The sequence below is a fragment of the Rhinolophus ferrumequinum genome, chromosome 6 (assembly GCF_004115265.2).
Source record: "Rhinolophus ferrumequinum isolate MPI-CBG mRhiFer1 chromosome 6, mRhiFer1_v1.p, whole genome shotgun sequence".
Lineage (NCBI taxonomy): Eukaryota > Metazoa > Chordata > Mammalia > Chiroptera > Rhinolophidae > Rhinolophus > Rhinolophus ferrumequinum.
The window spans coordinates 50,441,516-50,458,042 of NC_046289.1; the positions used below are offsets into that span (position 1 = coordinate 50,441,516).

A 16,527-nucleotide genomic window follows, 5' to 3' on the forward strand; every position below is an offset into this window, starting at 1 on the left:
GACACTCAAAACAAACCCACCCAGCAAACAAAACTTGCCCACTGATTAGAAATGATTGGTTCACTTACATTTTTTTGAACTAGAGAATGTTAGGTAGGTTTTTCAAAGCTGAATTTAGCCATTTAATATGTGAGCTGTAGTTATAACAAGCAAAAGAACTGTGGTTTCCTTAGAATGGAAGTTGGAAGGAAACTTTTTTCTTCTTTAATTTTTTTTCCTTTAGAGCATTATGGTATTTTATTTATTCACACAGCTTGCCCTATGATCAAACAACTTTTTTTTGTTGTATATTTAGATCTCTAGGATTGTTTTATTTCTTTCTTTAATGTTTCCTGCATGTTTAATTTAAATCATTTGCTTTTTATCTTTCTCAGGATCTCAGGCTATTTCTCTCTTTTCTAACCTTTGTACTCTTGCTCCACTGGATTAAAAAAAATAAATTGCAATGAGTTTTTCTTCTAAGTGCAAAGTTAGCAGCTACGTCTGTATCTTAAACTCAGCCAAACTCCATCAAACAAATGGTGAAACCTTTTGCTTTTGATTCCAATGGACCTTAATTGACTTGTGGTCACTCCCAGGTATCTTTGGGTGTTGGTTATTTGATAAGTAAGTTATACTGTGCTTTTGGCCAGACTCCCAGGAAGAGAAGGGGTCACAGCCAGGGAGAATATTAAGCCTGCTGGCGCTCCTTTTCCTCATATTTTGGGTCTCGGGGCTCAGGTAGAAAGGGACTTTTGTGCACTTGGGGGTAGAGTGTAGTACAAATCCTTCCAGCATTTTTGCAACCAGAAACCATGCAAATGTTTTTGCAAATCCACTTGTGGTCTTGCTGGCAGTTTTTGAGCACAGCCCTCTTTGGGAGGTGGTGATGTTGACATCTATTTTCTATTCGCTGTCCTGCCCAAAATGGAGCACACTGTTTTCTACATAACTGGGTGGGCACATTCTCCTACCTTACACAGAGAGGTCAGTTTGTCTCAATTCCTTGCAGAAAGTGATTTCTGTTATTAGTGCTTCCCGATCATTTGTGTGTCAATCCCAATCCCGTTGACACTCATTCCTGTTCCTTACTACAAGGAAGACCAGACTTTACTACTGCTCTTGACTCTGAGGGCTGAGAGTGCCATGTGGTTTGACTTTGGAAGCTCTGTCACAAGTTCCGCCAGTGGATCCCTAGTTGGGACTGTTTTGGCAGTTGATGACTATCTTGCCTGTTTTGTCTGAGTGAGAATTTCTGTGAGGTTATTTTTAACATATTTGAGTGTCCTTATTGTACTAAGAGGCATCTTTGCCACAAAGGGAAATCATCATCTATTTCTCAAAGAATTTTGCAGGAGAAGCCTGCATTTACTGAAGACCTGGGTGTGGGGCTCTCTGTCTTTGAAACTGGCTGTGATTAGTACTTTGAAAGAGACCAGCAGAGCCTATTGTCACAGGGTGGCTCCAACCGTCTGGTCTCTCAGCTTTCCTGATGCTTCTCATAGCACTCGTTATCTTTCTACTAGTAATCATATCAGTGCACCTAAAATGCCCCCCTGTTTAGAGCGGCAATCTCTGTTTCGTATCCAAGGCAATCCATCCAGCTTGCCATGTGGGACCTAAGGCAGCTTCAGGTGCTCTATTTGAAGCCTCACTATCAGAGAATGGCTCTCTTGTGCTATTTTCAGAGTGGGGAACCCATATCTTTTGTCTTCCCCCCTAGCCTCAGTAAAAGCTGCTGTGAGTTTCTAAACCCACCAAGCCCAAGAACAGATCTGGACTCCATGACTTTCTCTGGCCAATGTTTTCATCTGTTACATGGGGATCATAGTACCTCCCTGGCTCTATAATTCTTTTGAGACCAAATGAAACAAAGCACCTAACGTCGTGTTTGGCACGGAGTGCCAAAACAGTTCCCTAAACATTGTGGACTACACGTCTTGATGACATGCATTGAATTTTTGATGCTGTGTTATATTTTACAGAAGACAATGAGCAGTCACCAAACATTTCTTGGACTCTCTATGGAGTTGTGAGATTAAAGCTGGTGTGACCCACCCATGCCCCATAATCTCATCAGACACGGTTAGCTTGTGTTTTGTTTTCAATTTTAATCATTCCAGCCGAAGAAAGTTACTATTGGAAGGAGCACCATGGAATTCTCCAGCCAGAGATCTCCAGTTAGATTACAGTTTTCTAATTTCTGCTGGCATTTCTCCCATCTTCTGGAGAGTGCCTTTCTCCTTTACCTACTTGTTTCTGATTTTTAAGCCAGTATCTTGACTCTTAATCAACCCTACCACCAACCCATAAACAGAGGCCTGTATCTTGGGTAGAACGCAAAGCGTTCTAGGAAAGTGGTCCCCAAAATGTGGGCTCTGTGCACCTTCGCATGCAAGATAACCCACTGGAAAGCAAATATTAAAACTTCTATTTATATTGCTCTTAATATTAAAAATGAGGAAGAAATTAAGCTCTTCTAATATTTAATATTTGGGTGGACACCCGTGCCCTCATGCACTCTGAAGGCTAGAGGGTCAAGGTTCACAAAATCACCTCTCTGGGCCTCAGATTCCTCACCTGTAAAGTAAAACCTTTGGCCTGGTTGATTGGTAGGGAAGGCCCCTTGCAGCTATAAAATTTTAGGATGCAGAATGTAAATATAGAAGTATTCTTGCCTCTTCCTTCCCCCATTCCTTTGTAGTTTAAACATCTCACTTATTTTTTGCCTGTAAGGCATCAATCTGTTACTCAAGATGGTCCTTATTGTACTTCTTCATTACTGGCTTCCTTTTTAGTTAGCCGCTTAGATTCTCTGTGTGCCTTTTCTGGCAGCAACTATCTCCTACCCTGCTGTAGTACATCCCTATTGTCAGAGAATCTTGAGTTCAGAAGTCTCACATAGCATGCACTTGTACATCATTTGAGTATCGTGAAACTTGAAAAGTTCTGTACTTCTTTATTGAATCCTGTCTCTGCTATTCTTATTGCCCAGATGATATGATGGTTCTCTGATTCTTTCTTAAAACATCAGATATCTAATCAGGGCATTATCCCTGGCTACCAGTGTTCCCAGTTCACTTATTACTATTAACGATAACTTTACTTAACACTCACTGTGGGTCAGGCAGTGTAATATGAACTCTCCATGCATTATCTAATTAAACACCCTCAGAAGCCCCAAATGGTAGATACTGATACTATCCCCCATTTCACAGAAAAAGAAACTGATGCTTAGTGATTGGAATCCTTGCAATGCTGCTTTTATTAAATGTCCTTGAAACACACCACTTCTTTAAAAGTCTTTTTAGTTGTAAGGGTACTACCACCTCTATTCAGTTAGAATCCCTTCCCCACAGAGAGAGAGGGTCATCTCTCTCTCTCTCTCTGCATAGCTCTCTTCACCTTCCTTTTCAACTTCTGTATTTTTAAAAATCTGTATTTGCTTGCAGTTGAATCTTTGGAAAGGTAAGGATCCTTTGATAAGGACTCAGGCAAAATGTACCTGTTGGTGCCCTCTCCCAAACCTGGAAGAACGTAAAAATGAGGGTCCTGGATAATCTCACAGTGAAGCCTCCCAAATTGGTTTTATTGCACATTCATCCCCTGAACTGGAGGGGATGGTTCACAACAGGTAGGTGGTAAAAGCCCCTTAGAATTTCTGTAGTCAAAGACACATAAAAACAAGATAAGAGTCTCTGTGTTCCTCCTTGCTGCACAGCCACCCACGCCCCTGACACTTGGGCCCCAGCGCTGGCCTTCCGAGGTGCAGGTGTGGCTTCTGAGATCCTAGCTGATAACAGGGGCATCAGGAAGCAAAAGCCTGCTTTCCTGTCTATCTTAGGGCTTTTAATTGAATTATCAAGTATATATTATACATGATTCTCCCTTTCCCCTTCGAAATTCCTTCATCCCAGCCCCGTTTTTGTCCCATTCCAGTATGGTTGGTAAGAAATGGCCGGGTGATGAAAGGGAGTGGGAGGACAGGCCGGGAGTTATCTTCACACATGAGGTTGTCCTGAGTCTACAGGACCCTTGGTGACACTGCACCACAGTATTGATTACTGGCTGCTCTCGTGGCTTCTCCCCTTGAGATGTGCCTACTGAACCCTCTTCTTACCACCCTGTCTGTGGCCCAAGATCTCTGTGGATCTGGTAAACATATCTCATTTATACCCTAAAAGCTCCAAGACCGGCAACACTTTATGGCTACATTTTGTCCCTGGAGGAACATGACATCTGTGTGCCACAGATCAGGCCAGATCAAGCAAGCAAAGAGTCCCCACGTGCCAGTGCCCAAAACAGGAGAAGGTGTAGAAGGCATTTATCACTTCTGTACTTTTCTGGTCTGTGTCAGCTAGTGACTGTGGTGCTCAGGGGACGCCCCTCACCCCTGCGCTCAGCTTCTATCCTGGACTCGGTATTCCCCTGCTAACCCACGACAAACAAAGGCTGCCTAGGCCCCTGAGACAGCCCACCACGTTCCAGACCCTTCTCCCCACTTAGCATGTTGTGCAACAGCACCGCTACGTGAGAGATGACATACCCATACCTCCTTATCTGTCGCACCGCCACTTAAAATCCTACTCTTACACCCGTTCGGTGTTTCCCCATTGGCTTTAAAAATATACAGGTAAGAAAAGAATTCCGAATTCCATCGTGAGTCCTGGGAGACTGTTTTTAATCATGTTGATATCAATTCTGCTGCAGTTTGCTAATAAGTCTTTGCATATTTTTCTTTTTCCTCAGAGCAGTATTTAAATTAGGATTTCTTTCTACCGTGGTGCAGCGCAATAGTTCATTTTATGTCACAAAGAATTGTTCAGTTACCTCCCTGTTTTTATTACCATTTGAATCACTAATATGAACAAGAGCCATTGGTGCCAGTATTTCTAACCTCATCCTGTGGTCAAGATTAGCCTGTTGTCTGAAAGACAGTAGACAGTTAAAGAGAAGAACTGTCTTTAGGGGCAACATTTCTTCCCTTTGATCTCGGGCTGGGAGTGATAGGAAAGCTTTTGAAACTTTACTCTTCCTTGGGGCAGACCCTGGGCCCAGGACCCCAGTTTTCCCCAGTGTCGCTGTCACAGTGAGGTACACCTAGTTCTAAGAGAGTTCAGGCAACCTGGAATTCATTTACCAGAGTAATGATTGAACCCGACCGTGTGCCGGGCACTGCCCCCATGCTGGGGACACGGCAGAGAACAGATTCCAAAGGCCGATGCCATGGCACTGAGTTTTCTCTATTTTGTGCAAGTCCAGTTAGAGCCAGACTTCTCACCCTGTGGGCTCCTAGCTGCCAGGCTTTGCACAAGTACTATACATACCCTTAAGAGTGCCTGCTTCAGGGTGTTGTGCAGATGACAGAAGTTGATACATGACACACAGTAAACACGCAATAAGGCAGATAGTATTAGCTTTAGAATTATTGCTGTTAACCTTATTACGAGATGCAGTAGGTATAATGGTTAAGTCCCAAGATTCCAGAGCTGGGAGGTCTGAGTTTGAAGCCCAGCTGTTGGAGCTGGGCAAGTTAGTTAACTTCTCTGTGCTTCAGTGTCCTGCCTGGTCAGGTTGTGAGGATTAAATAAATTATCACGCATAAAATGTTAGCACAGTGCTAGTATGTAATGAGAATTAGCCGTTTTGTGAAAAGAATAATATTCTCCCAAAGGGTAGAGAGTCACCATTTTGATTTCCTAGAGACTGAGACAGAAAAGATGAACAGTGCTGATAATACCCGCAGGAAGTGCTTCCCTAGAGAGAAAGAATAAATTGCAGGTGCCCAACAGAGAATTTTCTCCTCAAGACAAGCCCTTAACCTGGGGATGACTAGAAAGTTCCATGTGTGGCTGGAAGGCGTGGGGAGTCCTGAGGCGAGAGAACTACAGGAGGGTTCTTGGGACCCCTGATGGAAAGTGCAGGAGGTTCGGAACATGAATACAGAATAGTTTTCTACTTGTGAAAACAAAACCTGGGCTCTCACCTATTATCTAAAGGGGAATCTGGTCTTGCCATGTGAGATTTTCCATAGCAGAGAAAAATACGCTCGGGAAATACAATAGAAGTCATTTGAATTCCCTATGACTAGACTTGAAATTGGTAGGAACGGGCTGAACAGAGAATGGCAGTGGGTTTCCTTGTATGGAGATGGTAAGATGGGGATGTACAGCCCCACACGGGGTGTTTTAAATCGTGCTCGTATGTCTTCATTATAATTTTAACGCATCTTGAAGAAATAAGGCTAACTCACCAAACTGGTGATTTTGTGGAGATGATTGTTTAGGATGTAGCCAAGTTAAAAAGGACAGTTTATACAAACATTTGAAGCATCGGACTGGTGGAACTTGTCCTATAGGTAAGCAAAGTTATGAAAGTAATTGATACAGATAAGTTACAGAAAAGTTATAAAAGTAGTTGAAATTGACTGAGGTGTAGGAAACACTGGAGTATAGTGTATGTAAATAAAGGTAGAACTCATAATTTCCTGGGGTGGACATATCACAGGAGTGCGGGGGCTGGCCCTCGTTCCTGCATCAAATGGTCTTAACACTGAAGGAACTCTTAGGTTACAAGAGCTACAAGTCTGTGCCTTTACAAATTGAAGAGGAAATGACCTTGCCTTGCAAGCTTGTGGTCTGGTGATGGGCCACTCTTATAAGCAGCTTGTCAGCCAGGACACACACCCTCATCCTGTTTGGAATGAGGCGGGGCTGGGGGGGCACCAGCTACAAATATTTTCACAGCAAAGCTTCTAGGACTGGGTAATCATCAGCCTCACCAGTAAAAACCATTGCACGGGTCCTGAAGTGACATTAATACATGGTGCAACTCTTCCAGAACAATCAAAATCTTTATACTATTTTATATCTTTGATGATATTAAACATTAACTTAATATTCGTAAAGTGCATAGACCAGTGCCTGTCCCCTCCTAAGTGGTCCATTCATAATTCATCAAGCCTTAGATGCTTCTGGTTGTTAGAGACATCACTTTTCCCCCTTTAAAATCAAAAATGCTGACAGTTAAGCTGTGTCGCAGAATTGATTTTTAAGACACATTCTAATTTCAGAATGTTAGAACTGATGGAATATGTTAACTGTTTATAACAACTTAGATTTGATTTGTTCATTGATATAGAAAATGGTCCTTTTGGGAGGGACATTTCAGACAGAGAAAGTAAAAAAAAGACTGTTTCTTTTCCTGATTGGGACCCATTGATATTTAAAGAAGAGTCTACTATAGCTGCAAGCTAGGGTAAACAAGAATTGGAGGCCTGAGCTGACACGGAACGACAGAAAATATGGAAAACAGTGTCATGTATACTGAGGGTGCCAAAAGAATGTATACAAGTGGACACTTCGGTCAGCATTGCCCAAGCAGTAGTTTGCCGTAATCAGAAGTGTCTGGACGCTGATGGTAACCACTTTGAGTACTTCTTGTAATTGTAGAAGTCAAACGTGACTTGTATTCATCTTTTGTTATCGATATATATTGAATATTCCAATTTTAATAGTTTTCCTTTCTTAAAATATGTAGACATTTTTTTGGCACCCTCTGTATGTGTGTATATATATATATATATATTTCATTTTATAGATGCTCTCTTATCCCTTATCTTATTTGATCTAACTTTTTCAATGAAAACAGCTATATATGTGTGTGCACATTTTATATAATACGTGCTCAGTAGAAAAATAAAGCCATGCGGAAAGTACACTTAGAGATAAACAACTACAACATTTTAACAACCATATTTTCATACAGAGAGATACCATTTTACATAAATAGTATCATATATGCAACTAAAACAAAATTGGGGAACTTTACCGTCTCCTGTTACTTTTTACAAACCTTTTTTCCCTTCCCCACTCGATTAGTCAAACCAATGTTGCCAGCCGGGCATGTACTGTCTACCCTTTGCCCTCTGGTCATGTCATCATATAAAACCAGCGGTACTCCAGAAGGACTGGGGCTTGTTGTGGTTGTTGGTCTTCTTTGATCTTCACAGTAGCTCCTGGGGGCGCTGTAATGTGAGGAACGTCTGTCTGCTGAGCAGGTGGCTAAGAGGCCCACCCAACACAGAGGCAGTGATTTGTGGGAGACCCTGTGGCTGAGGAGCCCAGAATCTTAGCTAGACGGGCTAGTCTGAGAGAGTTACCCCTGACTTTTCTGAGGTCAAGTTGGTCACAGATACAAACATGTACCTGGGACACTCCTGGTTTATGCCTCGTGTTCCAGCTTTATTAACAACACTCCATTCTGCACTCAAAGTGTCCCTGTTAGGACGATAACTTACGTTTGCTCTACTTGCTTCCTGGAAGGGTGACTCTGGCCAACCCTGACTCAGAGACTGACCACTGGACCTGTGATCCTGGCTGGATCCAGCATCTACACACAACCTTGATGGTATTGGAAGTGAGCTGTGGTGTAGCAGAAAGAGCAAAGAAAATGAAGTCAGGAATCCTGATGACAAGTCTCAGCTCTGGCCCTTTGTCCCCAGGATTAATTGAGACATATGTGGAAGTGTCACACAAATATTGCGCTTTGGTCCAGGTCACATATACTTATATGAATGAAACTAGTCAGCACATCTTCTGTATTCATCGAGCCTCCTCTCACCCCCACTTTGTGTGCCAGCCCCACAATGTACTTTCCCATCCCCAGCCCCTCCAAGCAGAGGCAACTTGGTAAATGACAATTGGACCTCAACTTTACCCATTTGTAAAAGAATAGTAGAGAGATTGTAATATTCATATCCTGTCGGTAATGGGTGAATTAAATGAGATCACGTGAGACATTGGCACATATTTATGTGTTTAGTAAGTATGAGTTCTAGTTACCCGCAAGGTTGAGGAGAAGGGGGGTATTTGTTGGCTGCGGACTGCCCCCTACCACTCTTCCAGAAACACTCCTTCCTTGCACTCTGTTCACTGTACTTCAGCACACACACATGCATGCTTCAAATATAATCTTCACATCACATAATGGTGGGGCTTCTAAGTTGCATAAAGTTGAAATACATTGCAAGCTCAATGCTGGCTTACTGTGCTTGGCACATAGGATACAAATAAATATTTATGGTTGGTTCCCCTCGCCCTCCCCTACCCCATAGTTTGCAATGGAGGTGTTTCCAATCAAATAGCAGAACTGCAAAAAGTAGAATTCCCAGACTGTCAATTTAAAGATTAAAGTCTAAACAGATAGTTCTGGTCCTTTCCTGTTATGACTCACTGGGACAAAAAGAAAAAAAAATCCCAATAAAAAGCTAGTGCAGTTTGACGGCAGACTAGAGTGTTGCCCATGGTCCATTTTTCACAATAAGTTTATGCTTTCTCTACTTCTCAGGGTGATACCCTTCTAACACTGGGGGCATTCTAGTTCCAAGTTTTCTGGAAATCAGATCTGATGTCTTACCATGCTTGTGTACCAACTAACCATCCCAGACATGATATTGTCTCATCCATACAGCATCTCCCAATCCACCTTTCAAATCTTGAAGCTGCACAGAACCCAGGCTTAAGTGATGGTCCCTGCTTTGGGGATAGCTTGGTCACCACCTAATACCACCCTCTGAAAATGCTTGATTATATTGGCATCATTTTCAATGTTTCTATTTATTTTTAAATTTTACTAAGACATGCATATGGTTCTTTTAAAAATGTAAACTGCAGAAAAGTTTAAAATGGAAAGTAGAAGTAACCCTTTTCCTGAAACCCTTTCTCTCCCCAATAGAACCTTGTGTATCTTCACAAAAACAATTATAACACATGCCGTTTTAGAAATTTAGACACATGCATTCATTTTTTACTTAATCTACATATTGATTGCTATTTTCATGAAATTGTATATTTTGCAGATCTTTCCATGTCAGCACAAGCAGACTCCTTTCAATGATTGCATAGAACTCCTTTGTAGGGAGGGTGTGCCATATTCTCATCTATCCACAAACAGTGTGTCCACTTTCCCCCATTACACACTTTGCTACAGGGAACAATAGCCTTCTACATTTATCTTGGTATATCTAGAGGTAAACTCCTGAAAATATAATTGCTGGGTCAAAGAGGTGTGAATTTCATTTTTATTTAGTTAACTGTATACGTATTGGTCTGTGTGACTACAATTTTGATACCTATTTCCATGTTGCTCTTTAAAAATGCTATGTAGTATTCTCTTCCTAGAACAGTGTGAGAATATGGACGATTACCCCCACCCCCAGGCCCTGCCCAACACTGGGTGTATTGTATTTACCCAGCACATTTAATGGCCTCCCTTTTCTGGGCGACCAAAGGGCATGTTTGAAGCCTGTAGTTACCCAGTATATGGTCTTCTCTCTCCTGGATGAACCAAAAAAGAAAAATGCTCACGGAGACACTAGTGAGAGTGTCTGCAGAACCTGGCTGTAGCGGGCAGAGGATACTGGGGCTTTCTCCAGGGAAGGTAGGCTTTCAGGAGAACAGTCCCCACCTTTGTGCTGACTCACCTTCGCTCTTCCTGGTCCCCACCCTGGTAAACACACACCAGTGAGGGACACTCCGCCTTTTCAAATCAGCCAGCGAATCTGTGAGCTGGGCTCTTCCTGTGTAAGGGACCTCCTGTGTCTTGGTGCCACCTCCTAAATGCGAGGAACAAACCAGGCCATTATGTTGATATGGGCGTACTCCACTTTCTAGAATTTGTGTGTGAATCCATTGCTTTTTAATAAACTGAATCATCATTAGAAACTAAATGTGAACCTGAGAAAGTCTGCACTCAATCCTCATCTGATGGGAAATATCTTCCTTGTAATTTGCAGTCATTGTCAGGGATAAGAGTAACTTTTCATCATCATCATTGTAATTATCATTATTTAGTATTATTGTCATTGTCATTTCTTAGCTGGCACGTCAGCAGCTACAATCCTTCCTTTGTACAGCCACACCCCACTCATCAAGGACTGTTGGGAAATGAAATACCTTGCTGAGTAGCCCTACTTGTTTAAAACATTAACCATTTTTAGTGGGGAAACAAAACAAAAAGGACTTCCCACCCAAAAAGAAGCCCGCAGAGAAGAAGGAAGCTAGCTCTTGCCGAGGTGACAGCCTGGTAAACTGGTCCTTTGCCATCTGAGGAAAGTGGCCCTCCTCACACAGAAGGGGAGGTCCCCATTTCTGCCTTTCCTCCTCTCAGTGAGGGGTGCAAAGAAGAATCTAAGGGGTTGAGGTTGTTTGTTCCAGAAACACTATTTATGTTTTCACAGTCCTAAGACAGTAGTTTGCGGTCTGAAGGCAACTTTCAGCCTCCGCTTCTGAGGACATTGTCTAGGGTTCGAAAATGATAAACCATTTCCCACTCTATTAACAGCCTATTAATACCCCTTCTGTTTTGATCAACTCTGCTTACGTTTTCCAAGGAGAAAGTATCTTTTTTTTGGTGCCTCTTTTAAGTAGGGAGATATTTATTGGGGTCAAAAACACATAAACACACCTACTGGTTAGTTACTCCAAGACCATAGTTTTCTATGCAGAGTAATTTTTGTGAGCTCTCAGAGAGAACAATCAAGCTGGAAAAGGAAGAAGGGCAGGGGAGGGAGGAGTTGCTAGGAATCTATCTGGTTGGAAGGAGACCGTGGGCATTTGATTGAAATCCAGTGAGTCATGCTGTGGCCGTGCTTTTTCTTTCCTGCTTTGCCACAAGAGGAAGAAGGAGTGGTGAGGTCTGAGGTAATTTTGTAGAACTGATGCTGCATGTGGTTCTGAGAAAGCCAAATATATCATATAAACAGTTTCCCTCTGCAAGGCAGCATGGGTGGCAAGCCTTCCAGAACCCTTCTGGAGCCTAAGCCCACGGCACTGGTATGCTTTTCCTATGGTGTCTCCTTCCTGGCTGTTTTTTTTTTTTAAATTGCTTTTCCCAGAGACTCTTAGAATTTGCTCTGATCGAAGGACCTGTGTTTCCTACAGAGAAAACAAACAAGTTTTTAAAAGTGAAATTTAAAATGGCATCCATCTTGTTTCCTTCCAACCTCCTCCTTATCTCGAAGAGCCAACTATTACGTTTTTCTCATCCTAGTTTTGACACCTTTCTAGGTGCCCTTATTCAGACTTTTTCTCTCTTTTGTCCAGATTCTCCCAAAAAGTGAACTTCTGAGAAGGCAGCAGGAGCTGTCTTGCTCAGTTCAGCGCCTACCATACTTGTCCAGTGTGTGACATATCCAGTGGGAGGCATGAAGGGTTTGAAGAGAAGGGAGAGCCTTCTAGTATCTTGCCATGTGTTATTTGCCGTTATTGGTTATGTATTAGCTTTTTTGCCCCAGTAGATTATAATGAATATCCTCCCCCCTCTATTCTTCTCTGACAAATTAAAAATATTTTAGATCCACTTCAAATGGCGCCTTCTCCAGGAAGTTGTTTCTGTCTCTCCGAGAACAAAGGAGTCTCCTAGTGCTGGAACACCCATTTTACATGTATTTACATATTGACTGTTGCTGATGCATGAATCACATCTGTGAGTCATGTCTGTCAATATCGAGATGTCCTTTAATGGACAGTGAACTCCCCACTACGGTGCTCCCATCCCCCCACTAACTCCAGGGCTTGGCACATAGCTGAACACATGGGGGAATCCCACTGTAGAAATGCCAAGGTAAAGGAAACCCTGCAGGTCACAGGGTGTTCAGAAGCCGTTCCTGGTGTTAAGTTGTAACTCCAATAAGCGAACAAGGGCCACAGCTTCATCTGTCCAAGGAGGCCATGGGGCCAGATGAGGTCCTCCTGCTCATTGCATGTTTTGTGATCATGTTTAGGCTGTCCTGTCCATTTCTTCATAATATAGCAGTGATCAGTCATCAGAATGGAGCTTATCCTTTGAATGTGAAAGGCTAGTAGTACACTGACAGTGATAAGTGTATGGAGAGAGAATTGTGACAATGTGGCCTAGTCAATGTGTGATACAAAGTCTTCCCACTTCTTAGTTCTGTCATGTGATTTGCAAAACAAGTCCAGAAAGTGTCTGTTTCACTGAAATTCTATAAAACAATAAGATGGAAGGAATTCTTGGAGACCATCAATCATTGCTTGTACTATACTCTAGACACTGGTGCTTTACATTATATCATTTTATTTAACTCTGATAGCAACTCTATGTGGTGGGTCTTATTTCTCCCATTTTATAAATTGAGAAAAGAAAAGCTGAAGTGACGCGGTGGGCTTAGATAACTTTTCCCCGCTTCACTTAAGTTTGTAGATGGCAAAACCGAAACTTGAATTCAGGTCTGAGACAGCAAATCCTTGTTCTGTTGTGTTCGACATGAGGAATATGAGTGCCCTCCCCCCTACCACCTTTTAAACCCCGAGAGAAGATAAACTATCCTAACAATTGTGTGTTTTCCATTTGTAGGGAAGCAAAGGTGCCTACCGGTACCACTGGCAGAGTCACAATGTCAAGCACAGTGGCGTGGACGACATGGTCCTGCTCTCCAAGATCACAGAGAACGCCATTGTGGAGAATCTGAAGAAGCGATACATGGACGACTACATTTTTGTATCCTTTATTGGTTTCTTTGGACATTTACAATTGATGACCGTGTCTATGGTAAAACGTGGCTTTATTCCTAGTGCGAGAAGATCCAGCTGAAATTGTGAACCGATGCTTATGTGCTCACGTCATTTTCACCATTTCAGAACACGGTTTTGTACTTGTTTTGTCCCTTGGTTCAGGCTATGAGAGGGGCAAAGATGATGCTAAATTATTTTCCTGGCAGGTCAGAAAATCAGGATGCAGCCAGTGTCTATTTTCATCCCTGGCACTGTACCTGTGACGTCCTCTAGCCACACACGTGGTGTCTAAAACCTCTGTGCTTCCTAGAGGAAGTTCCAGTCTAGATAGAGGACTGTCGATAGCGCTCCTTAATTGCAAAGCAGTTAAGTCCAGACTTAAAAGGTTTAAAAGAGAGTGCCTCCTGAAAAAAAGTAGGTCGTTTTGTCTGTTTTTCTGCATTCTTATGTTTACTAAAGGAAGCACGAGAAGTGAAGATCAGCAGTTGAAAAAGCCTGACATTCTTGAGTTGTCCTTTATGTTTCCATTTTAGCCTGCCACGTGCCATTTTCTATAAGGGCTTTTCAAAATTCAGCATGGAAATTTGATTCAGCTTTGTGTTGACTTCATTATACACAGAGAACTGTGATATTTTCTTAAGTTTCTACAGGATTCAGGAGTTTTGTTTGGTGCAACGAGGTGAAGATGTGTTAGTGGAATTATTGTAGAGTTGGTCATAGTCATGTGAAGATTTGTGTAAAATCCATCTAATTGTATCAGCAAATTTAAGTTCGATGCGGTTGTGGCTTCTGAAGGTACGGCGGTATGCATGACCGTTCCAGGTGAAGTCTTTGCAGCCCTTGTAACCTGCATTTTAGATTTTAACCCCAAAAGCTTGGGGAGAATAGTTCTCACATCAGTAGCTTCTGTTTATTATGTACACCATTCATTTGAGTATTTGTTAAAATCCCCCACACCTGTGCAACAATCCAGGTGCAGGGACTGCCTATCCCATCATTGGGCGAGGAGAGTTCCAACTCACCGGGCGTTGATGTAACAATACTAATTAACAATATGCTTCCGAGGCATTTGGACAGTTCTGGTCAATACTGCGCTGTTTCTTATTTACTTTAGGAGATTCTACCAAATATCTGGGTAGTTAAATCCCTAAACCCCCGCTTTTAAGTGTTAAGAGCTACATGTGGATTTGTTAGCTGTATTATAATAGCATCTTGATCAGGGGTGGCAGCCTACCGCCTGCAGACAGATTCCTGCCTGCTGCCCATTTTATAACAGGTTTTATTGGAACCTAGCCATGCTCATTTGTTTTATTATTGTCTCTGGCTGCTTTCATGCTACAATGGCAGAGCTGAGTAGTTGCAACAGACAATATGACCCACAACGCCTAAAATAATTACTTTTCTGGCCCTTTCCAGAAAAGATTTGCTGACTCCTAGGTAGCTGTGCAGAGCTTCTTCCTTTCATGTAATTGTATGGAAGCAATTGTATAGAAGCAATATTCAGTTGTAAGATTTAATTTTATTTGGTCAAAAAATTGAACTATGCTCACTTGATCTGGGCTTATCATCATCAAAACATTTTAATCACTTTTATGTGTAAAACCCATGGCACATGAAACTGGCAGATGATAGACTAGAAAGAGTTGGGTGCAGGATATGGTTTGGACTGCCTGGCTTTGAACCTTACTCTGCATGGGCCTGGTGACCTTATGAAGTTTTGTGTGATCTATGTGCCTTGCTTTCCTCACCTGTACAGTGGGAGTGATAATCAAATCTCCTGCGTAAGGCTGTTGTAGGGTTAAATGAAATAATGATTGCCATAACTACACAGTAAGTATTAGTTATTATAATATACTATGGCAAGTGTGTAAGTTCCTCCATATTTCTGAGTTATGTTCCAAAAATGCAATTGTAAAGTTGCTTATTGGAAATTCAAATGCGTTTACCATAGAAACTTTTAAATGGAAGATTGGTTTATTGACAGGCCCATAAAAGGCTGACTTCCACGAAATGTAGTTGAACAAATTATTTATTGGAATTTTCTTAGAATGTAGGCTCAGCTTATTACATTATTTACATAGAAACTTGGTTTTTGATAAACTGGGTAAGAAAAGAGAAAAATGATGTCAGTGGTTCTCAGCAGCCAACCCAGGCAAATTCACTTCTCCCCACAAAGATCGTTTACCCCTAAAGCACCAGAAAGTCCTCGAGGACAAGGGCTGTGTCTTATATGTCTTCTTAAAAAAACAAAAAAAAACAATAAAAAACACAAAGCTTTAAAAACCCTATAAAAGCAATACATGTTCATTTAACATGATTTAGAAAACGCAGTCAAGCAGAAAGGAGAAAACTGAAATCACCTGGAATCCCACCCTATAGGGTTAGTGCCTGTCAACTTCTTGGTGTATATTTTTCAATTTATCCATATACAGACATGCATCTATATGTGCTTTCTTGTTCATTTTTTACAAATGATATCCTCTTGCATCGTGTATTTCAGTTTTCTGCATAATTCTTGGCATGGTGCATTGTTCATTGAAAATTTGTTGACTATCGAGACTTGCTTTTTATATTCAGACAGCATAATTTTTAAGTGACTCACACAGAGGGGGCTGATTAGCAGCCTTTGAATTAATGCTTTTGAATCAATGACTGACTAATCGTGTGTTCTACCAAGGAAATGCGTTAGCTGACCACTAATGACTTGTGTTTGAGAAATCTCTGCCCACTCAATAAATGAGAAACTCAGCATCGATGTGCATTCCACCAATAGCGACTCGGTGCCGCTTTCAGCTTTAAGGAAGTTTGACGAGTCTGTTGGATGTTTATGAAATAATACTAAGGGTCTAGCTGCAAATTTTTCCTCTGATAAATGATAAAAGCCAAAAGCCTTCTTTATCAGTTTAGTGCTAAAGGAATATTATTATGATGGCGTAGCATTATTTTAAATAAGGGTTTTTTCCCCGTCTCCTAAGCTTAATAGTTAAGGCAAGAAGAGATTCGATTTCCCATT

The 16,527-nt window shown here is 41.8% G+C and overlaps 1 protein-coding gene across 1 annotated transcript in view; it reads left to right on the forward strand.

Moving 5' to 3' along the window:
• MYO1E (myosin IE) overlaps positions 1 to 16,527 on the forward strand; it is a 185,830-nt gene that overhangs the window by 64,132 nt on the left and 105,171 nt on the right. Inside the window, exon 2 of the mRNA XM_033108656.1 lies at positions 13,357 to 13,500. Within this exon, the coding sequence (XP_032964547.1) occupies positions 13,357 to 13,500 (144 nt within the window). The remainder of the gene's footprint in view (positions 1 to 13,356; positions 13,501 to 16,527) is intronic.